Source organism: Nylanderia fulva, unplaced genomic scaffold, assembly GCF_048542155.1.
Source record: "Nylanderia fulva isolate GAGA-0341 unplaced genomic scaffold, ASM4854215v1 Scaffold1, whole genome shotgun sequence".
NCBI lineage: Eukaryota > Metazoa > Arthropoda > Insecta > Hymenoptera > Formicidae > Nylanderia > Nylanderia fulva.
Window position 1 is genome coordinate 4,347,029 of NW_028189192.1, and position 25,417 is coordinate 4,372,445.

At 38.1% G+C, this 25,417-nt stretch overlaps 1 protein-coding gene across 10 annotated transcripts in view; it reads right to left on the bottom strand.

Annotated features, from left to right (window-relative positions):
- tmod (tropomodulin) overlaps positions 1-25,417 on the bottom strand; it is a 47,483-nt gene that overhangs the window by 19,157 nt on the left and 2,909 nt on the right. Inside the window, exons 1-2 of one of the 10 annotated variants that reach the window (XM_029299491.2) lie at positions 14,008-14,405; positions 13,742-13,933 (exon numbers count right to left, since the gene is read on the bottom strand). The exons of 7 other annotated variants lie outside the window; for them this stretch is intronic. In XM_029299491.2, coding sequence (XP_029155324.1) covers positions 13,742-13,861 — 120 coding nt within the window. In that variant the 5' untranslated portion in view covers positions 13,862-13,933; positions 14,008-14,405. Of the gene's footprint in view, positions 1-13,741; positions 14,406-25,417 lie in introns of those variants that run through there. 2 more of the 10 variants (XM_029299490.2, XM_029299487.2) reach the window with 2 other exon arrangements.

A 25,417-nucleotide genomic window follows, 5' to 3' on the forward strand; every position in this document is an offset into this window, starting at 1 on the left:
TACTTCATATAAAAATAATTATTACAAATTATCAAAATCTACAGAATAATATAAGAATTATACAAAAAATACTTTTCAAATAATTTTAGAGACAAGTATCTCGATAAAGATGCATTACAGAAGAAAATTTTATAGAAACTTGGAAATGAAATTATTTTGATTTATTCTACATATCTATAATATACATTATAATGCATAATATATATTGATTATAAATATATATTGTACATATTATATAAATTTATATAAATATATATAAAAATTATATATGCAATTTTTGTATATTTATAAATTATCATTTATATCATATATAATTATTATTTAGATAAATGAAATTTTTCAACACAGATTTTAAGCTTTAATTTCGAGATGATAAAGAAAGAGAGAGAGAGAGACAGAACTCAATAAATATTTTAATATAAAAAAATATTTGACAAATCTTCAGCTAGTTTGTATGTACTTTACAACAAGAAGATTATTGGCATAAATTCTGAAAAAAAACTGCCATATGTCAGGGACTGTGTTCTTGATTTTAAATTAATATCTGCAATCTACAATTCCGACTTAGATCCTCGACTTGAATTTTTATTTAAGAGAGTCATACATTATATTCAATAATTCATCAAATAATAATAATATTGACATGACGTTACATTACATGCAGAATCGAATCGTCCTCGATTGAAGCCTCTCACTTCTTCTAACAATAAGCAAAAGTCTTCCGCAATATGATTACCCTTTCTACTATTATAAATCATGAATATCCTCATTGTTAATATTAAAGCTAGCTTGAATATATGATTGCATCAGAGGCTGCAGAGATAATACAAAAGAACGATACAAAACACAGCTACCTCGAAAAGATCTCAAGATTTCCAACATATCAATATACAGTCGCATTCTTCTTGCTTTCATGAATGAAAAATGCGCTGACATGACGTCTCGATTAATAATTCCCGATGCATTTCTCTATTACGATTTCAGCCTTTATTTAGCATCGCTGTCGATATCTAAGTATCATTCTCATCAGCGTATCGTTTGTTTTAAGATGCACCGTGCATCGCTCAATTTTTTTCGTATTCAACATGTGTGCGTCGCGAGTGGGTACAAATTTATCCACGTGTGCATCCGGTAATGCGCAAAACCATGCAGAACAAGTCATCCGCATATTAATCAAGTCCCACAGTCCTCGTTCCACGATTGACCGTGAAACTAGCACGTGAATCCAAGTTGCCAAAACCGGCAATTCCCCTTCCTATCGCCCATTCCTCCCTCTTTTTTCCTCGCATCCCATTCCTCGTGCTCCTACTTCGATCACGTAATCCGCGGAGTCTCGACATTGACATAATCGACCTGCTTCGACGCCGTTCAAGGTCACCCGGTGAGAGTAGGCTCTCGGGCAAGATTTGGTATCGGACCAGGCAAGGTGATGCGAAGAAAGGGATGATCGGGGATTCTCTAGGGCGAGATCGCCATCTCCGTGATCGCGATCCGGATCGGAGTGCCGTCCATCGCTCGGTTAGTAGCGGCGACAGCCCTCAAAAATAGCTGAGGCTTCCTCGCTGAGACTGGCACCCTCCCAACGGGCTATACTTGGACATACCCGCGTACACGATTATTTATAGTGAGCGCGAAAGCGCGGCCACTGGCCTTCTTACGAACTAACCAGCCACGACGACCAGCCGAAGAGACATTCCGCCGCCCGTGACCTAGGCCCGCATTAATAACGACACCACCCTTGCTTTGCCTTGCCTTGCCTTGCCTCCCGACCGCGACGAGAAACTTAGCACTTTGCACTCGTCGGCGAGCGCGGCCGCGTCAACACCTTTCTCTTTCGCGATTCCGAACTCTCAAAAATCTTCTCCTTCGTGGCTGGTGACTCTCTTTAAGCTCGCTAGTTGCCGAACAATAAGAGGTTCCTTCATCAATCGCTTTAAGATTTTCAAGTTGGTCTGCGTTTGGTTTTTCCATGTTTAGCTACGCATATTCTGGAATTTAAAATTTTTGAATTCGAAGTCTACCAAATAATTACTCCCAAATAATTACTCCAAATAATTACTCCCAAGAGCGACAAATGCAGAGAACATGAACAGTAGGAAACTTGAAAAGTCCTGAGAAGATGGATTAACTGTCCGATTTGAATGCGCTACTAAAAATATATCACCTTTCCCACGAGACATCGAACGTAATTTCTTATTTTCTTTAGTGAAATCTACCAGAACAACCAGACGATCATCATAAAAAAAGTCAAAGATACGAAAGTTACAAGCGATGAGAAGCACATCTGTCCGAGATATTTTTATCCAAATTTCCACAGTATATTTTCAATGTTAAGGTAATATTTAAAGACCGAGAGACACTATAGAAGACGATCTATCTTGCATCAATGTCACTTAAAGATGACAGAGATCGAGCAATTACTTTCCAGCCATCTATAATAATTTTATTCGATTTCTCTAAAATTTCAGAGATTGCTCTTTTTTATTTTTTTTTTATTTATAAACTTTCCAACAAAACCTATAAATTCGCTTCTTACGAAGCGGAGCGGTAGAAAACGCAACCAAGTTTTTTCCTTTCGGCTGACGGGAAAGCAAGTCACTCACGCATCTTGCTCGTTCGCAAACAAATTGAATAGCAACATGTCTATATATAAGACTAATTTTTTTCTAACGGCACTTAATCATCCAACAGATGCGAGAAGTGAGAGCTGCGAGATCTGCCTCATCGAACATGACGATAACTTTCCTCGATACATCTCTATTATTTTTGATCCTTTTTTTCGTTTGACAAGTGTGCCATCTCAATTAACTCGAGAAGAAAAAACCAACGTATTAGAAAAAAATAAGGATAATCTAATATAAATATATCCCGTTAATTAGAATTCTTCCTATCAATGCGTTAAAATATTAAGTTAGGATGACTAATACATAATATTCACTTCTCAACCGTTAACATGAAAATTCACGTTTTCGCGCCGGTTTCCTCTGCTCGACTTTGTCCAACGAGCGAGATACTTGGAACGTTCATGAATCAAGCGATCTTTAAGGTTCGTTTGCGACGTAACGGTCGTTAAACATCGTTTTATACGGCGTAACATATCGCACACAACGGTGGTTTTCACAACGTTATACTACTGTATAGTATTTATGCGCGCGTCTAACAGCTGGCGAACAGTACCACAGGAGACATTGTTCAATGACCTGACGAAGAAGCGATCTCGACGAGCGGATCTCCAGCGTGTCTCTCTAATCAATAGCGATCATTAACGCCGACGTATTCGTTCCATTTTCGATCGCGTGACTTCTCCATCGGTGAACACGATCAGTTAGCTCTCGCTGAGAGAAGAAGAAGACCGCCTAATTACAGCGCGTTGTAATAACAGTAATAACAACCGTCGCAGAGATTTCGCCTAGCGATGCGATCGAGACATAAATCACGGAGCCACCAGATGATTTATCTAACACAAAGTTTGATCGTCGACGAGGAACTGTGAGGTTTCTGCCAAAACGCACGCGTTACGCAATTCCGTTCCGCGATTCATCAAATCATCGTAATTGATTATAATCCGTGCTCTTCGCTGCATCTTTCCTGGCCGAATTATTTTCTCTGCCGACATGCAGAACTAAACGGATCCACGATCGAGCTTTTCTTTCCTCTGACCCTCCCGATTCTCTCACTTTGTGTACAAACAGATTCCTGTTGGCGGTGCGCCAAGGTATACCCGGCGAGAATTGATAAAATCGTCCCGATCTCGAAAAGGTCTTGCAATCGTGAAAGTATATATCGATATACAAGCCACGCGATCTGGGTTATCGTGTCAGTTTTTCACTTAGTCGGCGACAAAACCGAGCGGATGTGAAACTCCAGTTAGTAATTAGATCGACGTTGCGCCTGCAGATTAAGGATGGCTGTTAAAGTCATCAAAATAAACAGAGTCATTTCATTTTTGTATATATATATAATTGAATATTAGAATTAAATTAAGATTGACTTGTGAGATTCAATTAGCATTAAGATAAGATTAAATTACAATTAGGAGCGTACAACTATATTAATTCGGAAATGTAAAATTATAGCGATGTAAATTCAGATAAAGTTTAAGAAAGCAATATGTTTTTTCTAGACGTTAGATTTATATCATCTACTTTTATTGAATCTTACACGGAGAGAATTTTCTCTTAGAATTTACCCTGAAAATCGTGGCAATCATGGGGCAATATGGTATTGGAAGAATTTTATAAGAGTTTCTCTGATTAATATTTATAATAATAAAAAATATTAATATGTACATAATAAAAATAATCAGATATTTTTATGTCTTATTAAAATAAATATTAATTTTTTTATTGTGGTAAATATTGATCAGAGAAACTCTTATAAAATTCTTCCGATACCTTATTGTTCCACGATTGCAATCTTCTAGATATTGAATATTTTCTTTTTGACTGTTCATTTATTTGCATTCGCGCTTATTATTAATCAAACTGCCGGTATTTAATAGCACAGATGTATCAATTTATAGCTCCATTCACTGTGACGTCTGACAGACCGCGTGAATATTCATTAACAAAACTTCAATCTCGACTTCCTGGTGAAAATCTTTCTCCTGTAATAATTATTAACAGCAACGACAAAGTGTCAAAATTTTTAATGCGTCTTGCAAGTCAAACGATTCATTGAATAAATTCATCGACGAGGAAAGATTGTATTCATGTAGATCAGTGATCACGAGATCTATCAGTTTCAGTTCAGTTCATTTTAGTTATTTTCGAGATCTGCGGTTGTATTATTTAATTCTCTTCATAAAGCTACATTATGTATTAGATTTCTGGAACTTTAAATTCTTAAACATTTCCCTTCACATTCTTAAAAATCTAACGAATCAAAACTTTATAGTATACATCCAATTTTTTATTCTTACATTTTTTATTTCTTATCTTCGAAAGACCATTTCTTGAGAAAATGACTTTTTAACGTCTCATAAATTAAGAATAAATTTACAAACAATTTGCATTCTATTTGAACTGAAATCTCTATAGATATAACTAGATATTCGAGAACAATATATAGAGCAGTTAACTCAACTTTGTCGAACAAAATTTGCAATTTGCCAAATCGAAACCTGTGTATGATTAGCAAACGCAGATGTTTGATCGAACAATCGAGCACGGTCACGATATTATACCATTTCAATGACTGAAATAATGGAGGCATCGCCGATATGCGCAGCAACCTGATCAAATATTGGCTAGTTGTTAATTAGTGGCACTCAACCATTTTCTCCGAATACCTCACGCAAAATACACGCATTATCCGAATAATCGCTATTTGCCTACAACCGCAATGGACCGCACATGGCATCGTCAAAATCGAGATGCGAAATCGTTCAGGAATTGTGTATACGGGAAAGAGAGAAAATTCGCGAAAATATTTGGAAATTAATAATCCGAAATATTTTCGGCTGTCGAAACGCGTATTTTTTTTATCATTCGTATTTATTCCTAAAAATATATATAAAATATCACGTATAAAGTATTTTCAAAAGCAATATATTCTTTTCTTTTTTTTTTGTGTCAAATTTTCCAATTTTAGGTGCTTGAACGTCGAATACGAAAAAAGAACGTTCTTAAACGACGTAAGACGTTATATCGCGCGCAATTAAGTTAATTATCGTTGCGGGAGCTCGCATCACCATAAGAGCTCGTCGCGGAGAGCGAATTTCAGCGATTACCGCAAAAGGTGCCGTATACTTACGCAACGGAAGATACGCAGGTATGAGTGACCTGTGAGATAATCACGTGACACACAGGCGCACAGGTTCGCGACGAGACCGACAAAACAGGACTCCGGATTTAGCGCTCGCTCAGGTGAGACGAGTAAGGAGCGGCGCAAGACGAGAGTCGTCCGGTGCTGGAGCGCTACTAAACAACTGAGTTTTATATGCTGGAACCTCGATGAGAGGTGCCGAGTAGAAGCGGTATTGTGCGCGATAGTAGCGAAGTCTACAAGCCGCCGGCGATTGCGTTCAAACCGACTTTCACTTCGGGGCCCCAGGCCTCGGCTTCCCTCCCTGATTCCCTTAAAAGAAGGATCCAGTTTTTCCAAGTCACAAACGAAAATTAATTCCTGTTTATATTTTCCTCTCTTATACCTCAATGTGATTTTCTTCCTGGATCGTCGAAAGAGAATGTTCAGAGAATTTTTTCAAAGATATCAGAATGTGTGTATATACTCGACAAATACTCGAGAGATACTCATTTAAGAATTCAGAAAGCTTCCACGAAATATATAGTTATTTTTTATCTGACAAGGTAAAGTTTCATAAATAGGTATAATTGTATAGTGAATCAGTATAACATTGATCTTTCGTCTAATAAATATTTTGAGTAAGAGTGCGGTTCATAATGCGGCCAAATGTTTTATCCATCTTCTCTAGCGAGTGAAGCAAGATATCATCTGACGTTTGATAAATTTATTAGCTTGTTCGGATGGCATTTGCATCTATCTGTAGTGGTCCCTTGTCCGAGTAAACAACCATTGCTGCTTAAGATCTGCGTGATATCATCTGACGGACTCGCCGGATGACCTCATCGCTCTTACATATCAACCGTTAGATAGAGATGCAACCGAGAATATCGCCGCTTCTTGTATAGAATTTCCCATAAAATTCTCATAAGTTTGCACAAGGGAAGATTTATCGTTCCGGGTGCCGCTACGTGAATTTTGATAAAAAATGTGAACACAATTTAATATTCCGCAACATACAACACATGACCACAAACTCACATTCAACTATCTTCAGACTATTCATACGAACATCTACGAGCCGCCATAAAGGTATCGTAAAAGAACCTAATGAGCGTGCTAATCTCTGTCGGACGTCTTTACGATATCTTTTGAACTTTTATGTTGTATTTAAAAACGAACAGTGTTCGAATGCCACAATACACCAAATTATGTTAATCCGCAAAATCCATCATCGTCGGCTCAAAAGAAGTTTCATTTACAGCTCCAAGACAGTTTAATGTTCTTTTCCATTCTTTTTATATGAGTAAATATAAACATCTCTATATGCTTTAAATATTTCTACAAAAAATTTAAGCAAATAGAAACTATGAACTCACTAAGAAAGATTAATATATTGCTTGCGGAATAATATTTGTTCACAATATATAATATTTTCTAAAAAGTTAAAATAGTAATATCTTAAGTCAAAAACACATGTTTATGTTATCAAGAAAACAAATAATCTGTCATTATGAAAAATAGTAAAGGACAAATATTTTGTATATCTTTCATAAATGTAAAGTCCCTTTTCCCTCAAGCTTGCCGAATATAACGAAATAACGAAAGAGAGAGAGGATACATAAACCCGTTGAATATAAAGCCAGGAGAGAGTTTTCACGTAAAAGATCACGGGTTCTTGATCTTAACATCGCGGAAAGCCGGCAAGACCCGTCGTTACTTTACCGCGCATCACCGATTTACAAAAATACGACTACGACGAAGCGTCTCTATTTTGAATCCCGTCCGATCGATTCACCGATGTATTTCGAGAGTTCGGTCGACCTTGATCGATAACGCCCACACTTCCGCGCTCCGTATCTGCGTTTGCCCCATTTTCCAATTGATCAATTCTCTCGCGAGGAGCGAGATGATCGTCTCGATGAGTTTCTGGTATCTCCCTTTCAAACGTTATTTCGTAAATTGAGCTCGCGTATGACACACTGAGATTATTGGCTGATGCATTCGACGACGGATAAATATTTGGATATCTATATAAATAAATAGAAATCGTCGTCGGCGACAAACAGAAAAGAAGATGGTCAATCCCGAAGCGAGTGATCGATCGGAAACTCCCGGTGATGAGAAACCATCGACGGGGTCGTTGACACCAGACGTGAGTTATATACGGCGTACATTGTTTCTCCAATCTCATCGTAAATAATCGCGCATGTCAATCGCGATCTAAGTTTAGCGGGATCGCGAAGCCGGCACTTCTCCGTTTTTCGCTGTTGCATATGCAAATCGATCGCGGACAACGGAAGCAATGCATCGCGTATTTCGGGACGGTTTATGAATTTCCGCTCTGTTTGCCAAATTCTTCCGATTTATGTCGCAAAAAACTGACAAGTATGATCAATAGCGCAAGTCTACACAGAAAGAATTTTCTCTTAAAATTTATCCTGAAAATCATGATACAATATGATATATTGGAAGAATTTTATGAGTTTCTCTGATTAATATTTTTTGCCACAATAAGATATAAAATATGTTCGATTAAATTTACACAATTTTGCACATATTAATATTTTTTGTGGTAAATATTAATCAGAGAAACTCTTATAAAATTCTTCCAATACCTTATTGTCCCACAATTTACCATGATTTTCAGGACGAATTCTAAAAGAAAATTCTTTTCGTCTATATAAAGCATTCTCTTTTACAATCCAGAAACTATCTCTTTTTAATATTTAATATTAAAACGATCTGCCTCTTTAAAAGAGACCTTAATCCTTGACGATTAAATAGTCAAAAGAACACAGAGAAAGAATTCTATTTTACGAATGGTAATCGTACATCGAACTCGAGAATGAGTCAATGCTCTGCTCGATGCCATCGGTTCATGTCTCTGTTATAAAAGAGTCGTAGCGTAACAATGCCTTTGTCCCTTCGACTAATCCCGCATTTAAAGAACCCTTCGCTTAGTCACGATCGGCTGATCACAGCTCACCCGCACACGCGTGGGAATCTCCACAGTGACTGATGAAAAGGTCAGCCCGCCATACACTTATGCGATGATGTAGCATACATATACGTGACACGGTAATGAAAGCCGCCCCCGTACATAATCGAGCGATTTACGTATTCGAAGGTAGTCCTCGGTGGAAAAAAGAATCCGCGACATTTACAGCAACAGCTCTTGCACAATCGACGATGCTTCGCGTTGCCGATTTCATTAAAAGGCGTTTCGTAAACGCGCCGAGGCTAAAGTCACGATGATTTACGCAGAGTTTGATCGTAAATATATATCACAAATGTGATCGCACGAGAAATACGTCGATGTAATGGCTTTTGCTCGCTCCCGATACAGAGAAAAGGCGGTCATTGAGATCGTGGCGGATCTAAACTGTCTGACAGCGCGATGAACACAATGATCTAGCCTAAGCATCGCTTTCATTTTCTTAAAAAAAAAAAAATAAATTACACTGCACTTTTCTTCTGCCTAATTATGCGCGAGCTGATCGCTCCCGTTCGCACGATTAAATCCGATTGTTATTATTCGTATATGCAATATTTTTGTAACACACTTTCTAGGAGAGATCTCGTTTCATTTGCCAGAGATGAAATAGCGCGACATAAATACTGCACTAAGCAAATTTTCTTACACCATAAAACGCGACATATACGGATATTCAAGGATGGAGACTTTCTCTCTCCTTAAGAGTCATCATCTTGTACCGAGTATCTCCGTAATTTCAGCAATTTGCGCATTCCAAGAACGTGAAATTAGAGGAAACCACACTTTGAATACATATTTTCTGTCGAATCAATCTACCTAGTCGCCTACTGTCTTATTAGAATTTTAAAGCTGTTAAACATATACTCGTATGGCTGTTTCTATTTAATTGACTAGAATTTGATAGAAATATCGAAAAATAAGTTACACTTTTCCAAAGATTTGTTGCATGAAATCTTATGACTTCTCGATGTTTTTCTAGAAGAAAAGAATTTTATGCTTGAAAAATTCTCATATTTTTCAAGTTATTCCGAGCTCGGTGCAAAGTAAGACGGAAACAGTTTCGCGTAAAATACTTTGAATAAATCATTCTCGTTCGTTCGGGCGAGAGCTTTTCTCGACTGAATGCTGCCTAATCATCTCCAGTTTCTCCTTATTTCTCGTCGGGTAACGTAAATGTTTTCATTGGCAAATTCGCGAAACCTGCGAATCCAAAAAAGTCGAATCGCAAACGGAAAGAAGATACATACAGACATCCTCTCCAAATAAAGTTCAAGGTTCTTTTTAACAGCGGTAGTCGCGGATCCACGTGTAACTTTATTTTTTCCTGTCGCGTGATGAGAGAATAATGACCGCGGAGGTCAAAAACCCTCGAAACTCCTCATTTACCGCGGCAGCTTTCATACTCTATTCTCGGCGATGTGTACAAAGAGTTTCTAGGGGGTTTATAATTAGAAAAGTCCAAGAGAGAGACAGACAGAAAGGAGAAAATCGGAGGTACCGAGAGAACAAGTCGATTCTATTTTCGGAACGTGATGTGTACAACAAGTTTCCCGAAGTTTACGACCGTTTGTAAAAGAAAATCGCCATTGTGGAACGGTTTTACTCCGACGATCGTCCACGCGAGGAAACGCGCGAGGTAAACGACATCGAAATTGCCGATTGTACGACGGTATTCTATTATGAGCGCCAACCCCGACAATCTCGGTTTTACGATTTCTGATTTAGCAGCGAGACCCACGCCTCTCTCTCTCGCCTCTCGAGGTTTTCCTCCAGCGATCGGAAAATTTGCGAAGCAGAATGTGGATCAGCCAAAGCGAGAGAGACAACGGAATGACATTTTATACAAAATTCGTCAATAAAACGAAAATATAAAGCTCTTGGAAAATTATAACAGCGGACAATAATAATTAAGCTATATTAAGAGTCATAAATAAAATTCCGCGAAGCGGGATCAGCGAGAGAAACGGCAAACAACGAAACGAAATTTTATATATACAAACTTAATAAATAAAACAAAAGTATAAGGCTCTTCGAAAATTAACACAGCAAACAATAATAATTAGGCTATTAAGAGCCATAAATAAAGTAAAATTCCTCGTGTAGATTAAAACTTTATTTATTCCGACATACACTGAGTACACTGGAAAAAATTATGAAATTATGAAATATTTATTTCAATACTGCTTAACAAATAATTTATTTAAAACAAATAAATATTTTTTACATCAAATCAATATTTTTAGTTTCCAATAAATGATTTATTTGACAGTATCGAAATAAATATTTATTTGAATTCAATAAATTTTTTTTCAGTGGAATTTTAAGTGAAAAGAGAACCAACCGAAAATATACATGTAACATAAACTAATTGATACAAAACAATAGCAATAGTATATCTTATAAAAATTTTATTTTATTTGTGTAAGTTCTTATTAACCCAATTATTGCCTACTGTAAAATTAATAAATTCTCGTCGTAAACAATTCAGAATTGTATGCAAAGTACCTTTACCTCAACTTTGCTGTCAATGAATGAGCATGCATCCATACATTGATAAAAAGGTGCAAAATTATTGAAGGATTAGATATACCCTCATTCTTTTGAGTTGATACCTCGAACCGGAAAATTGTTCTTACCGTTCTTAAGACATAAAATCGTGTAAGGACCACCCACGCAAGTAGTTGCATTGTATGCGTGTGTATCTCATGTAGGTATCTCTTTCACGCATTTTTCCCCAGTCACTACCCGTCTACACGATCGCTTGCGAAAGAGACGCAGATACATACCTGCCGTTCCGCCAATTACAATTAGCATTGTATTCAAGCGTGTTCCTAATTGCATATATAATACTACAGACTGCAGAGGCGCATTGTATTCGAGTCGCGCCAAAGAGCGAAGTGCGACTTCGCGAGAAAACATCGCAATTTATATTGTGCGCGCCACAATTCTTCACGCTCCGTGGATATTAATTTCCTTGTGGATAATTTATAAGTCTTGCCGCTGGCTTGGCAACGGCTTTACCAGACCAGAATCAAAACTTATCATCGCGATCGCGCTGGCATTTTCGTGAAAATTTCTGCGAAAACCTTCGTTTCGCTTTTCGCACTCACGGCCAATAACAGGCCGCCACGAAAATATAAATATCGACGAAACTCCAAGCGGAACGCAACATCTAAGCGCATTTATAATGGAATCTCAAGAACCTACCAAAGCGTTCCGTATTTCAAGAATGGTTTACGCACGATGATTTCTAACATATTGAGAAAAATGCGCGAAAAAAGAAACGCGTCGTTCAATCATCGCCGGAGAGAAACCGAGCCAGGTGTCGATATACCAAATGCCAAATACATTGTTGCCTCAAGGAGAGCCGGAAAGACGACGGACGAAGAATATTACGTCGATGAAATTTATAGAGCTCGCGCGCGCAGAAAATCGAGAGTCCAAAGTTTCGAGAGTAGCTAAAGCCGCTGAATCTAAAGAGCGTCGAATACATATTATGCTTTGACGCAAACGCAGCGCGATTTATTCAACAGACGTGATTCGTTAGCGCATTAATACTCCGATGAAGTTTTCAACAAGCTGAAAAATCAACGACTGAATGTGACATTTTCAATTAGCGACTTAGTCTCTGAATGAACGGACTCGCTTTCTCCAACTACGACCGCTTTGGACCAAGAAAAGCGAGACGTTCGAATATAAATTCGGGAGCCGGATATATCGAATCATCGCGAATTGCGCAATCTTTTTTTCTTTATTGCGATTTTTATTCGCGCGTTCCTGGCCCGCGGCCAGCATCTGCAGCACCGCGACACAAAAAGATACCGAATTCTTTTTATAGGTGACGGAAAAGGCCCGTTGAACGAGCGAGCGCGGTTCTTCCGAGTCTCCCCCTTTTGTTTAAAGTCACTTTAGCCATATTTATATCAAGTGTATTTTTACGATGGTCGGATGCATTCTATCCGTTCCGAAATTTCAATGTCAACATACCACGCGCGACTGTCTAAGGCTGCCGAGATGCATATGACATCGCGTTGTCAGTGTAAAAGTGGCGTTAACAAGGTCGGAAATTCGACTACTTGTTTATCATATTTCTGCATTTTGGCTCGTGTCATTCCTCGTGAGAAGTTAAAATAATGCAATAAAAAATATGATTTGCACATATTCAGAAGAAAAAAAATATTTAGAAAAATACATAAAAAATTGAATGTATCCAATTACCGATCAATATATGAATTTAAGAGAATCTAAAAATTTATGTAAGATCTTTGAAGTAAATATATGTAATTTAATTAAATTTTCTGTTATTTAATATAAAGCTGTCAATTTTATAAAGAGTGTGTTTCGAAAGCTTTTCATACACGTTTACAAAACATTTGCCAGGACCGCATTACTTCGTGCATTTGATTCACGAATAAACAGCCGGAAAATTGTAAACTGTGGATGAGTAATTGCATGCAAAAGCAGCTACTTTGTGCATTCGATCTATGCGCGCTAAGAAAGAATGCTTTTTCCCAGCCCTTTCCCCATTCTCAACTTAACCCGTTGACGCGAATCCTTCAAATCTTTGGATCGCAAACGAACATCCTAAATCTTTCGCTCATATGTTTACAATCAACTTGACAAGCGTAAAGATACGCGATAAACGTGATGTATGAAAGAGCGAAATCGCGCGACGGATTCTGGCAGAATCACAGATTTAATCCCAGAAGTAAATAAATCTTAATTACAATACGAAAAATATATCAAGAAATTCAATCCAAGAATCGAAATATCCGAGATATCTGAGTAATTTATGCATTCCAAAGAATTAAAAAATTTCGAATTTATTCGTATATATAAATATAATATGTAAAAATATTGTCAAGTGTCTACAAATAAAATAAAATTCAAGTAAGAAAAATAAAGAATTCAAATATTTAAAAATAGAAAGTGGATAGAATGCATATTAAACTCATTAAGAATCTGGAGCCCAGTCAGAGAACCTGTTTCGAATTTTACCTCTCGTTTGGTGGTAGTTGTGGTTGTGGTGGTAGTTTTTCTAGTGGTTTTAGTGGTCCTCATCGCGCCGAGATTCTCGTAAGGAGAATCCCAGTCCTGGAAGATCTCCGTGGTCGCCATGATTATCGTCGCGATGTTTCGCTTCGCACAGTTTAAATGTCACTCCTCCCTAAATCCTTCACACGACGGGCACTTTAAAAAATCCTTACGGTTATCCTTCGTCGCGTCAAAAAAGATTTCTGCAAGTTCGTACATAATCATAGTACCCCTAATCCTCGATCGTCAAGAAGCAGATCGATCGTTACGGATGCAATGGATGTAAAATCTTCTCGCTATCCGATCCAAAATGTTGACAGAAAATTTTTACTCTTCGCCTAACCTCTGGCACTTTTAATAACGCGAGCTCTGATCAAATTTATTTTCATATTCCTTAACAAAAAAAGCGAATTAATTTCAAACGAAAAGAAAAGAAATTGCAACGGATGCATCTAATTGAACCGGAGTTCTCATGTCGCTGAATGGATGCTGCGATTATGGAGATAAAAAAAAAACAATCTTCGTTCACGTGAAGAAAGAGGGAGTCGTCCCTAGGACGACACTTTGCGGAATAACTCAAAATATGCGCGATTCTCGAGATGGACCACGCTCGACTGAAGTCGAGGAAACGCGTCTCCGCTGTGCCGCGAGCGGATCGCACCGCGCCCCATCCGCGGACCACTTCCAGAAATACGGAGAAACACATATAATTAGGCCGCCACCCGCCACGCGACGAAGACGCGAGGGAAAAAGCGCATAGTCGCGAAATGTCGCGTCGCGATTCTTCTCTAATCGCGACCCTTCTCTCGCGATCGTCGTCTTAATCGACATTCCTCGAGCTGTCATTAATATTTTAATAATGCATATATATAATGTAACATCCTAAGACTTAAATAGTAAATTGTAATTTAAAATCTTTGAATCTCTTCTTAGAAAAAAATTGTCATTAGAACTATGGATTATGTTTAAAAAAAAATGGAAAAAATCGACGGACAATTTTGTTTGCATGTCGCAAAGAATTAATTTCCCTGATATTTCAGAAAGCAGAGAATTCTATTGTGCGTCGTAAACTATAATTTTGCGGTTTTGCAATGTTTTACACACGACCCGTGTCTGTGTTACATAGGTAACTATTTGCGTTTTCTCTGCGGTCCTCTTAAAATGTAAATTTTCCGCGCGTATGAAATATCATAAAACAGCGAAGGAGAGACGCGCGGGGAACCAAATATACATAGGTATCGAGAGACTTGTCGTTTACCGTCACGATCGTTTATTTTTCTTAAAAACGAATGTCAGAAATAGAAGAGGCTGAGAGTGTCTGGATGACGAGAATATCGCGCTTGTGCAACGCGCTTGCGATACGCAAATCTTTGGAAACATCGATCTTTGCGCACACAATCCTGCGGTTCCATGTCTCTGAATATTGCAGACAGAATCTCTAAATATTACATATCTAAGGCAGAAACAATAATAATATATATGCGGAAAATAATTTGTTCCGCCTGCAGAAACGTCGGCAACCGTCTGTGACGAAGTTGCGTAAAACAGATTGCGAAAGGTTTGCGAAGACTTCTGTCCTTCTCTTTCCAATTCGCGAATTTTGGGGTGCAAAATAACGGAAACAGTGTTTACACGCGAAGGAGACAAACCGGTGATGTCTCTTCGGTCGCCATCATTTTCGCCATCGGATCTATGCGAATCCTTTTTGTTAAATCGTCCGGAATTTCTCTTTGGCAGAGCTCGACCGCAATGATGTGTATTGCATTCGACGCATACTTTAGTATTTAGCGCAAACACGCGTAAAGTTGGACCACTCGATGACACTCGTATGTTGGTCGAGTTTATTTAAATACGATAAATGTGAATATAACAAGCGACTTCAACTCGCGAGGAATATTTTCTGAATCACAAACGCGACGCTATAGAAGATAGCTAAAATTATTTTCTTTCATTTCATTATTGTTATACTAAATTTTCTAGCTTGCTTAATTAAACGACTAATCCTTGATTTTTTTGCATTAATCACAAAGATCGATGTTTTAAAGATTTGCGTAAAATCTGTGACTTCATAGATATAAAATATCTTTCATATCCAGATATAAACTCAAACAAATTTCTACTATTATATATAAAAAAAATTAATATTATAATATGCAAGAATCTTAAATTTAATTCTTTTTATAGTTTAATTATAAGAAAATGTAAAATTCGAATTAATTTCGAATCAATTAAACATGCTCATGTAAAGAAATGGAAATTCTATCCCGCGCGAACGTTTTTAATAAAATTTTAATTAATTACTATAGATGATAACGAACTCTCTTTATTTCAACGTAAATGTGATTTATAAAAAAATATATGTTCTCTATATCGAATAGAGATGGCGGCAGCATTTGAAAGCTTTCACGCGAGCTTGAAAGCTGTCCGTGCGAAAACTCTTCCGGAAAAGCCGTCAGATGGTGCAAAAGCTTGCCAAGCCCGTATCGTTAGTACAAAGAAGATACTGTACCCGATTTTACCCTCGGTAGTTGAGCTGCCAGAAAAGCTCTCGACCCGAGAAAGGTCTGGGAAAGAGCCGATGTGCTTTGATAATTTAACAGCAAGTGGTAGCACCAGATTAATGAAAAATAATAATTAGCTAACAATAAGTTGCACGATATAAATAGCGTGGATAATATTTTTAAATAGTTGTAGAAATTAAATATTCAAAATTAGAGACGCAAGAGCCCAATAATTTATATATAAACATATTAGAATATAATAGAAATACTACAGTTTTCGTAGATTAAAAATGTTATTCTAGCTTTTAATAGAACGTATACTGTAATTTAAATTTGAATACAATGTTTTTATATACTTTTTTTACGTTCCACATTCCTGATTGACAATATCTCCCGCAAAGATGCGTTAAAGAGACATTATTTAGATACCGTATGTTATTTTCACGCGCAATGCAAATTTCTATCACATTTGGAGATCGTTGTCAGACACGCGCAGCATAAAAGTTAAATCGATCGATCCCATTTCGGAAAATAATTTATGCAGAGCGGGGATTAAACGCTTTCCTCTGACGCCGGAGGGATATCATCAGCGCGATTAAAGAGCTAATTTCGCACGTCGATTGTCCGATGATCGTTCGTGCGAATTTTCAATATGCGCACCACATGCGGACAACAATCGCGGGCGAGAACAAGCAATTCCGTCCGGGAAACGGTCTCCTTTTTGCGCCGGAAAAATCGAATTACCTTCCATGCTGCTCCTATACACACGCGATGTGAGCATAAAAATAAATACAGGACGATTAAAAATTTGTAGACCAAGAGCTTTAATATTTTCTAGAGCAATCTTCTATAATAATTTCTGATATACCTATATATATTTTTTCTTTTTGTTTTTAAACTGTCAAATTGTGCAAAGTTTGCGACTATTCCGTATACAAAGTTTGTAGCACGTGATCAAAATTGAGCGTCCAAGTTGGCACTTCCATTAGAAAACCGCAATCGTGAATCGACGCGATTTATATTTCCGCGACAAGATGAAAACGGACAGAAATTACCGGTGAACTGAACACGTTAAGTTGTGAGCGACGGATCCGCGACTACGTTCAAAAAGCCGCAGACCGAAAATGCGACATTAAAGCGGAAAATTATCCGCGAGATGTGACAGATATGATTGAATCGGTTTTTTGTTAAAAATAAGCGTCCAGTCTCAATCGTGTTTCTAAATTATGAATTTGATTTTAAGAGAGCTTCTTTTTATAAAGAATATATATATATATAATTCAATGTTATTTGTAAAGATTTCGCGCTCTGGACTGTGAGCTATGAGAAAAAGTCGCTACTAAAGAAGATAATGTGTTTTAGAGCCGTTTATAGCAGAGCACTCGGTGTCCGACTCCCTTGAAGCATCGAGTACACGAGAACAATTTCAGAGAACTCGACGTTAATTATGGTATGTAATTAATTATTTTGAAATGGACGTCGAGCAAATAACAATCGGCGCGAGCATGTCGTTTAATACTACTGAGCGTGATGCGGTTGTGGCTCTGCGCCAAAGAGACGATAAAATTTTATTATCGGCGTAGAATAATACTCTTCCGCCTTGTCAAGCTTCATGCGAGACAACCATTTGCATTGTTAATTGCGTTACTCTTTGTTCACAATATCAAACCTATTTGCGAGAGCAATATTAAAAAACCGATCATCTATTTGATGTCAATTTCGTTCTTAAATACACGGAGAGTAAAGAAAAGCATATACAAGATCAAAAAACAGATCAAAATATAAAAACATATATCAAGAGAGCGTTAAAAAATTTTAAAAATTATTTTAAGTATTAAATATTACAAAACTTGCTTAATAAAACATTGAAGTACTATTTAAAGAAGCCTTGCCAATAATACACATGTTTTGCTATATTCTGTATATAAAAATGTTTTCGTAATGAATTTAATCCGACAAAATTATTGAGCGAAATCCATCACGAACCGAATGCTGTTCTGTATCACGAAATCGACCATCAAGAAAGAGAACTTTCCATCGACGCAGCTGTTTCGAGTGGAGCGTTATTTTTAAGTACGATTCACCGCTCCTCCCTCTGACACTGGGCATCCTTACGTCAGCAACAACACGATGAGACTGAATGTTTTCTCTTCCGTTAAAGCGATGTAAAACTGTGTGTCCTGTGTGAGAACGCGGACCTTTCCCAATCGACCTTCGCTTCCGTCTTGCCCAATCGTGGCCTGACCTTTCTGGAGAATTTTGCGTAGAACCATCGTTCATCCCGTTGTTGACAGACCGGGTTAACGCACGAGCTACTAAAAAACGCGCCCCCTCGAAAAATACACGTCGTCCGGACTGTAAATTACGGCGAACTTGATCACCCACGTTCAGACTAACGCATCATTTCAACACGTGTGGTAAACAAAAGCAATATAAGTTTGGTAGATGGAGAAATATTGTTGAAAAACTACTTAATCGCGAATCTTTTAACGTGAAAAATTTACAAGCAGGCACAAAATAAAAGTTTTTTATTTCGAGTATTTAAGATATTAGTTTCAAAGTAAATTCACTTTCTTTAATTCGAGATTTTTATTGATGCAAAATATATCAGATACTTTTTTATATCAACAGAAATTTCGATAAAAAAAATGAATTTGGTCATTGACCAGACAAATAATAATCTGAAATTTATTGAAATTAACCTTGCCTCAGCAGAATTTATGTTCCTCTTGTCACAAGATCCTTGGCTCATTCGAGCTTTTCCGCAAATCATATAAATAATTATTCAATGCCGCAATGCGATGCTTTGTGCACAAATAACACAGTGTCAACGAGATTCCTTTGTTTTATACTTTGACTATACCGTGAAATTGGCTTGGCAATAAGTTTGTTGACCTCAGCGAAGACAAAAATTACTCTCGGCCAATGATAACATATTGATTTTTCTTTCAATTTTCTCGTCTGTGTCAGGCTGATGCTTTGTCAACTGGAGTGGTTTGTCATTCCCAAATGAAGCACACACATTGAACGATACAGCCGCGATAATAAAAAAATAGCAAGCCATCTGGCTAATTACGCTTCAATTATGCCGTCTCGAGTTTCGATTATCGCGATCCCAAAATTCAATTTCTTGCATACGAATCATTTCAATCAAACTACTATAGCATTCATGTTGCATAATCATTATCTGTGTAGGCGTATACAATTTTTCTCCTTTTAACAATGCTTTAAAAATTTTATCATTATATACTCGAATATAACAAATGCTATAAATATAAAAAAAATTAATAAAATTATATTAAGAATTTTTATTTTACTGATTGATGAATTTACTTTAATTTTTTGATTAAATCGAAACAAAATTAGAATATTATTAATTTAACGAATTGAAACATTTCTTTCGGAATTAATTTTCGGATCTTCGAGGAAGGGCGACTTCTGGAGCAGTTCGACGCTTTAAGGACAAAGGTTCACGAGCGGCTGGAGCTCGCCCAAAGCTCGTCTGAAATCGTGCCATTGACAAAGCTGCGATGGGATTAATCGCATACGGGGCGTGAAAAATGGGCAGTAAAGGGTCAAGCAGCGCTTACGCGGTGGAGGACAGGCGACGGCGAGAACTCGATCTATTTCGAGATCGGCCAAACGACGTCGAGGAGAGCGAGACCCATCGACCGACCCGATCCGGTGGTGTCTGATGCCTTCGCTAATTGAAACGCCGGGAGGCATCGAGAAACGCGAAACGGAGCAACACCGACGTACGCCGGCTGTTCGTTTCATACATTTTCGCCGTCGCGAAATTACCTCCGGGTGCCCGATGCACGTGTAATTTGCGCGCGATCTCTCGGCTCTCCCAATCAACCACGCGAAATCGACGTCACCGTCCATCTCCGCCTCTCGACGTTTCGTTTGCCAGAAAATGTCCGACAAACCCGACACCTCGTACAATATTATCGCGGGTGTGTCAATGCGATTGCCAAATGTCTGTTTGAACGATTGAAGGGGACATATTACTCTAATAGCAATACGCCAATATAATAATCGATGAACTAAGAGTCCCGATATTTATAAAACCTAATTTTCAAAGGTACAAATAAATTTTAAAAAAAGTGTCTATCAAAAATTCAAAACACCAAGATTTTAGGATTCTCAGAATCATGAAATTCGCACGAAAGAATAGAAACATTTCGGGATTGCATAATTTTCATATAGATAAAATTTAATTGAAGTTTTACGCGACACAATAGAATACATAATGTTTTAATGAGGATGCTGTATTCATGAGACGCCGGATGCGAGTTAATTCGATTCTTGGCGTTAGAATTACGACATGTCACACGTTATATCAAGTCTCTAGATTAGAACGACGGTATAGCAAAACTTTGAATATGCTGTTCTCACATGTATCCGTTTAGCATGCGATGCATCGTAACGAAGTCTGCCAAGTAGCCGACACTTCATTCAGAATTATTCTCCTTTATGTGACACAGACGAGTTCAACGAATTCACCCTTTCGATGAAAACTGCCTTAAAAATGCCTTAAAAAATACCTCGAGACTTCACCCAAATATTGAAGCCTGCACAAAATTAAAAACGAGATGAATCACGAAGGAAGATTCATTTTCGACCGTGAACACTTCAGTCAGAATTATTCTCCTTTATGTGACACAGACGAGTTCAACGAATTTACCCTCTTCGATGATCCTATGAAAACAGTCTTAAAAAATACCTCGAGAATTTACCTAAATATATAATATTGAAGCCTGTACAAAATTAAAAATGAGATGAATCGCGAAGGAACACTGATTTTCGACCGTGAAAAAGCTTTCGAAGAGCTCTCGGATAATTTGTATAATTCCACGTGGCACGAAAAATTCCGCGTGACAGTAAAAGCGTTTTGCGTGGTTATGCAAATCGGGAGAGCAATTTTTAAAAAAACATTTAGGTCATAAAGTGTAAACCCGATTTATGACACAGCCGGTTGCACGCAACTCTGACGTCGTTCGCCAAATGTGCCGCGGCCCTACGTCATTGTCGGGTTATTTATATCGCCGGTGTACGAGGTTGCAGATTCGACGATTTCGACCTGTTGCATATCCGGAACCGAATTCGTGCGCGCCGATATTTACGAGTGCGCGGTTTGAAATTTAAGTGCAACGTCGAAAACCCGGCTGTCAGCCCGACTACGACGCGTCGTCGACCGAGTGAAATATTTTCGGAAGCACTCGCCGCCAGTTGCATATGCGAGAAAACGAGGTGTCAGCTGCATCGTACATCAGATACGAAACTCTCGATAAATAGAATCTGGCGGCCGATGAAGAGAACAGGTTCGGCCGGACGTTTCGCATTTTTTAGCACAGATCTTCGATCTGAAAACCGATATCGTATAGCATATCGCGTATCGAATTTCTCTTCAATCGCATCGATAAACCTTGTTAAAACGCACCAGGGATGACATTCGGCGTCTCGCCGCAAATCCGCCGCGTGGATGCTTGGGATTTTATCGGAGACGTTAATTGCAGACCTATGGCCTCACCTAGACGCAAGGTCGAATAACCCGAAGCAAGCAGGAATTTTTGTGAGGTCACGTTAGACGTGCCAAGAGTGCTCAAAGTTACACGACGCATTTTCTCACGCATCTTATTTCTGATAGATGGATCCATCCTGATTTATCTCCAACGTCGGATAACGTTCAAATAATTCCACGGCTCTATCACCAAAAATTCAGTCCTTTTCGGACCAAGTTAATTACATCTGCGTAATTATTACATTAATTATGACGCGAGGAAAATCAGGAAGAATTAAACATCATTTTCCAGATGCAAAAATTTAAAAATTGCCAAAGTTACTACAGAATAGCGAGTACAAAATAATAAAAAAAAGATAAATACTTTTTTTTCTCTAATGAATTAAAATCATAATTTCTTACGGTTTCCCGCTTTGCAAATCATGTAATCGCATTCGATATCGCGATGAATCCCATCTAGTTTCCATTTACACCTGCAGTTTGCATCGACTGCGATTGCCGAAGACGTAACAATAGCGGGGCACGAGTGTATCGAATGAGTGAAGTCGCTCGTGTATTTGTAGCGAAGGAGAATACTAACAAGGACTGCGTCTGTAACTGTGAATGCCGGATTCAACCCCCGAGTGAATGATATTCAACAGGTTTCCCAGTAGTAATCTCCAACGAGATAGAGCGGTATGGTAGTTCGAGATACAATGGAATGCCGACCGAAGTCATGTTTCATTATCGACATCCCCGATAACGGCAAAGATATTAACAGCCTGTGCCTTGCAATGTGTGCATCCCTTCCTCCCTATAAATCCTATTAAATGTCATCGCTGGTCGTTGCTAATCCGGCAACTTATTTTTCAGCGTATTCGACGTTTTTCTTCTTTTGATATTTTGCACGCGATCAATCCAGCAATTTTAATCAGTCAAATATATTATAAAAGAGACTTACATAATTGATTAAATCAATTACATAATTATCTATTCTATATTTAATGTGAACGGCGACACAACATTAATTTTTTTATTTCCATCTCCGATATAGAAGGAAGAAGTTTTATTATTTTCGAGTTCACACGGAGAGAACTTTCTCTCAGAATTTACCCTAAAAATCATGGTAATCATGAGACAATATGGTATTGGAAGAATTTTATGAGTTTCTCTGATTAATATTTACCACAATAAAAAAATATTAATAAGTACATAGTAAAATTAATCGAACATATTTTATATTTTATTGGTAGATTTATTAATATTTTAATTTTTGTAGTGTAAATATTAATCAGAGAAACTCGTACAAAATTCTCTCACAATTACCATGATTTTCAGGATAAATTCCAAGAGAAAATTTTCTCTGTGTATTAGTTTCACGTCGAATACATTTTTTTGTACTGAAAGAATGACGACGTGTCAAAGTTTGACGAAAATATTCTTGGAAACGCGACGGATATTCTTATTCTTTTCCGCAATTTTCCTGTGAAATATGGGAGACAGAAAGCTCATTCAGATCGGGCGAGGCTGCAACTCGAAAATAATTCAACAGCTGCCAGTACTGGTATCGTCGGTCGGGTGGGTAACTTAGAATTACGATGATTAATTGGACGTCAGAAACAGGGTGAGTAATTTGCGGGACAAATTCGCGGACTACGAAAACAGGTCGCCGAGTTTATAGGCGACTCGTATTTTCTTCTCTCTCTCTCTCTCGGTGTACACCAAGACTTTTCTCCCTTCTATTTCTCCCACAATTCTATATCCGGCTGTCAAGCTGTTTCCTTCCATTGGCCGTTTCTGAATAAAACATAAGTTTCGCAGAAAGTGTTTGACGAGAGTTTGAAAATACCTGTCATTTCGATTAAAATCTCTCTCTTTGAGCTTCTCACCCCGAATTTTAAAGACGGATTTTTGGTGTCTTTTAGAATAAATTGCTCTTCAATGAAATCCAGATAAAATCGAAAGGACACATGACTCCAAATCGAGAAAACTAATGATTTAAAAAAGACATTTGTTAAAAACAGTTTAATAATTCTAGATCTTACGATATACATAAATAGCAAACAAGTATTTCTGACCCTAAAACAAATTATTGTTCGAGAGTGCTCAAAATATAAGAACTTGAAAAGCCGGGTGCATAAGCTCGGCGTAAAACATCGCGCGATAAAAATGACTTGGAATGTTTAATTGCAGTGACAAACGTTTCCAAAACTTCAACTTAAAGCCGGTACTTAAACCGATTTCCGTTCCGTTTTCGGCCCCCTCTCTTACGTTATTTCGCCGACGTTTCCCTACGTTATGCACAACAGCTGCCACGGAGAGAAACTCATCTAACACGTCTTATTAGTTCACTTTTCGTTTGCTTTCAGCCAGCTAAAATGTCTCTAGGCTCCAACATATAATGTGTCGCTGAGACCATTCGCGCCTAGGAACGTCGTCGTCTTTTACCCAGTCTTTTAGCCCGTTAAACGTTAGCGTCAAGTAATCGGGGCCCTGAAACGTGCATATATTCCCTAAGTTTGTTCGCCGTGGAGTTTGACATCTCGTCCAGTTAGTTTCGCGAACGTCCATTCGCGTTTCCGCCCATTTCATCGCGGCGACGAACTGAATTTACCCGTCCGTCATTTTACATCATATCTCGTCCAGTTAAATATTCACTTTCGACGTACGTCCCGGAAACATCGACAGAGTGTTTTCATAACGCGAACGCTATTATCTCGTATTTATAAAGCCAGAGGGACACGCGACGGACGCGACTTCAGTAGTAGCGGCATCGATATATTCAAATCCATTTGTTCGATAAATCGTTGCTCCGCGGACTTTGCAGAATAGAAATGATCGAGCATAGTTACGTTGACGTAATTTTAAAATAGCATCGAGGTCGAGACGAGACTTCGGCGATCCGTTCCGCGAACGATCATCGAAGAATCGTTCATCATTCACGAGAAATTATTGTGCTAAATCGCCTTGGCCGCATAACTAAATCGGGAAATGGATGCATAGAATCCAAGGTTTTCCAAAGTGTCGCATAAATTAAGCACTCAATATTTATTAATCCGCGTCGGAAATATTCATAGCGTCGAAAAATATATATGTTGCAATATGTCACGCATGTGCGAAGTATCTCTCTGCTGAATAATTTATCGCCTAAGCAACTCTTTGTATACACGCGATATATATGTGTCTCGTATATACTGTTTACAAGTATCCATTATCTCTCGTAAATTTTTGATACGACGACGACGGCGCAGACGAAAGGCACAGTTGGCAGGACACGTACTAATTCAAAATTAGCTGCGCGGATTAAATTTCTATGGTCGTGTTGCAACAGGGTGTTCGGAAAGCGAGCATCTTCATCAAGTACTGGAGGAAACAGATCGTCGCTTTCACGAAAGCAGATCGCCGGTGAAATTTATGCTGTCACGTGCTAGTCCACGACAAAGTGGACTGCAATTTAGACGTTTCGCTTTAACGAAGCGCCGTTTCTCGTTTAAATGTGGAATCGCGGTGGCAGCTTTGTGACCGCTAATTGCGTTACAAGCGGGAAACGATTACCAAGTTTACGACGCGATCGCGTTAAGTTTCGACGTATATCTGCTTAAAGCTTTCCCCTTCATCAAGCTCTCGTCTCCCAAT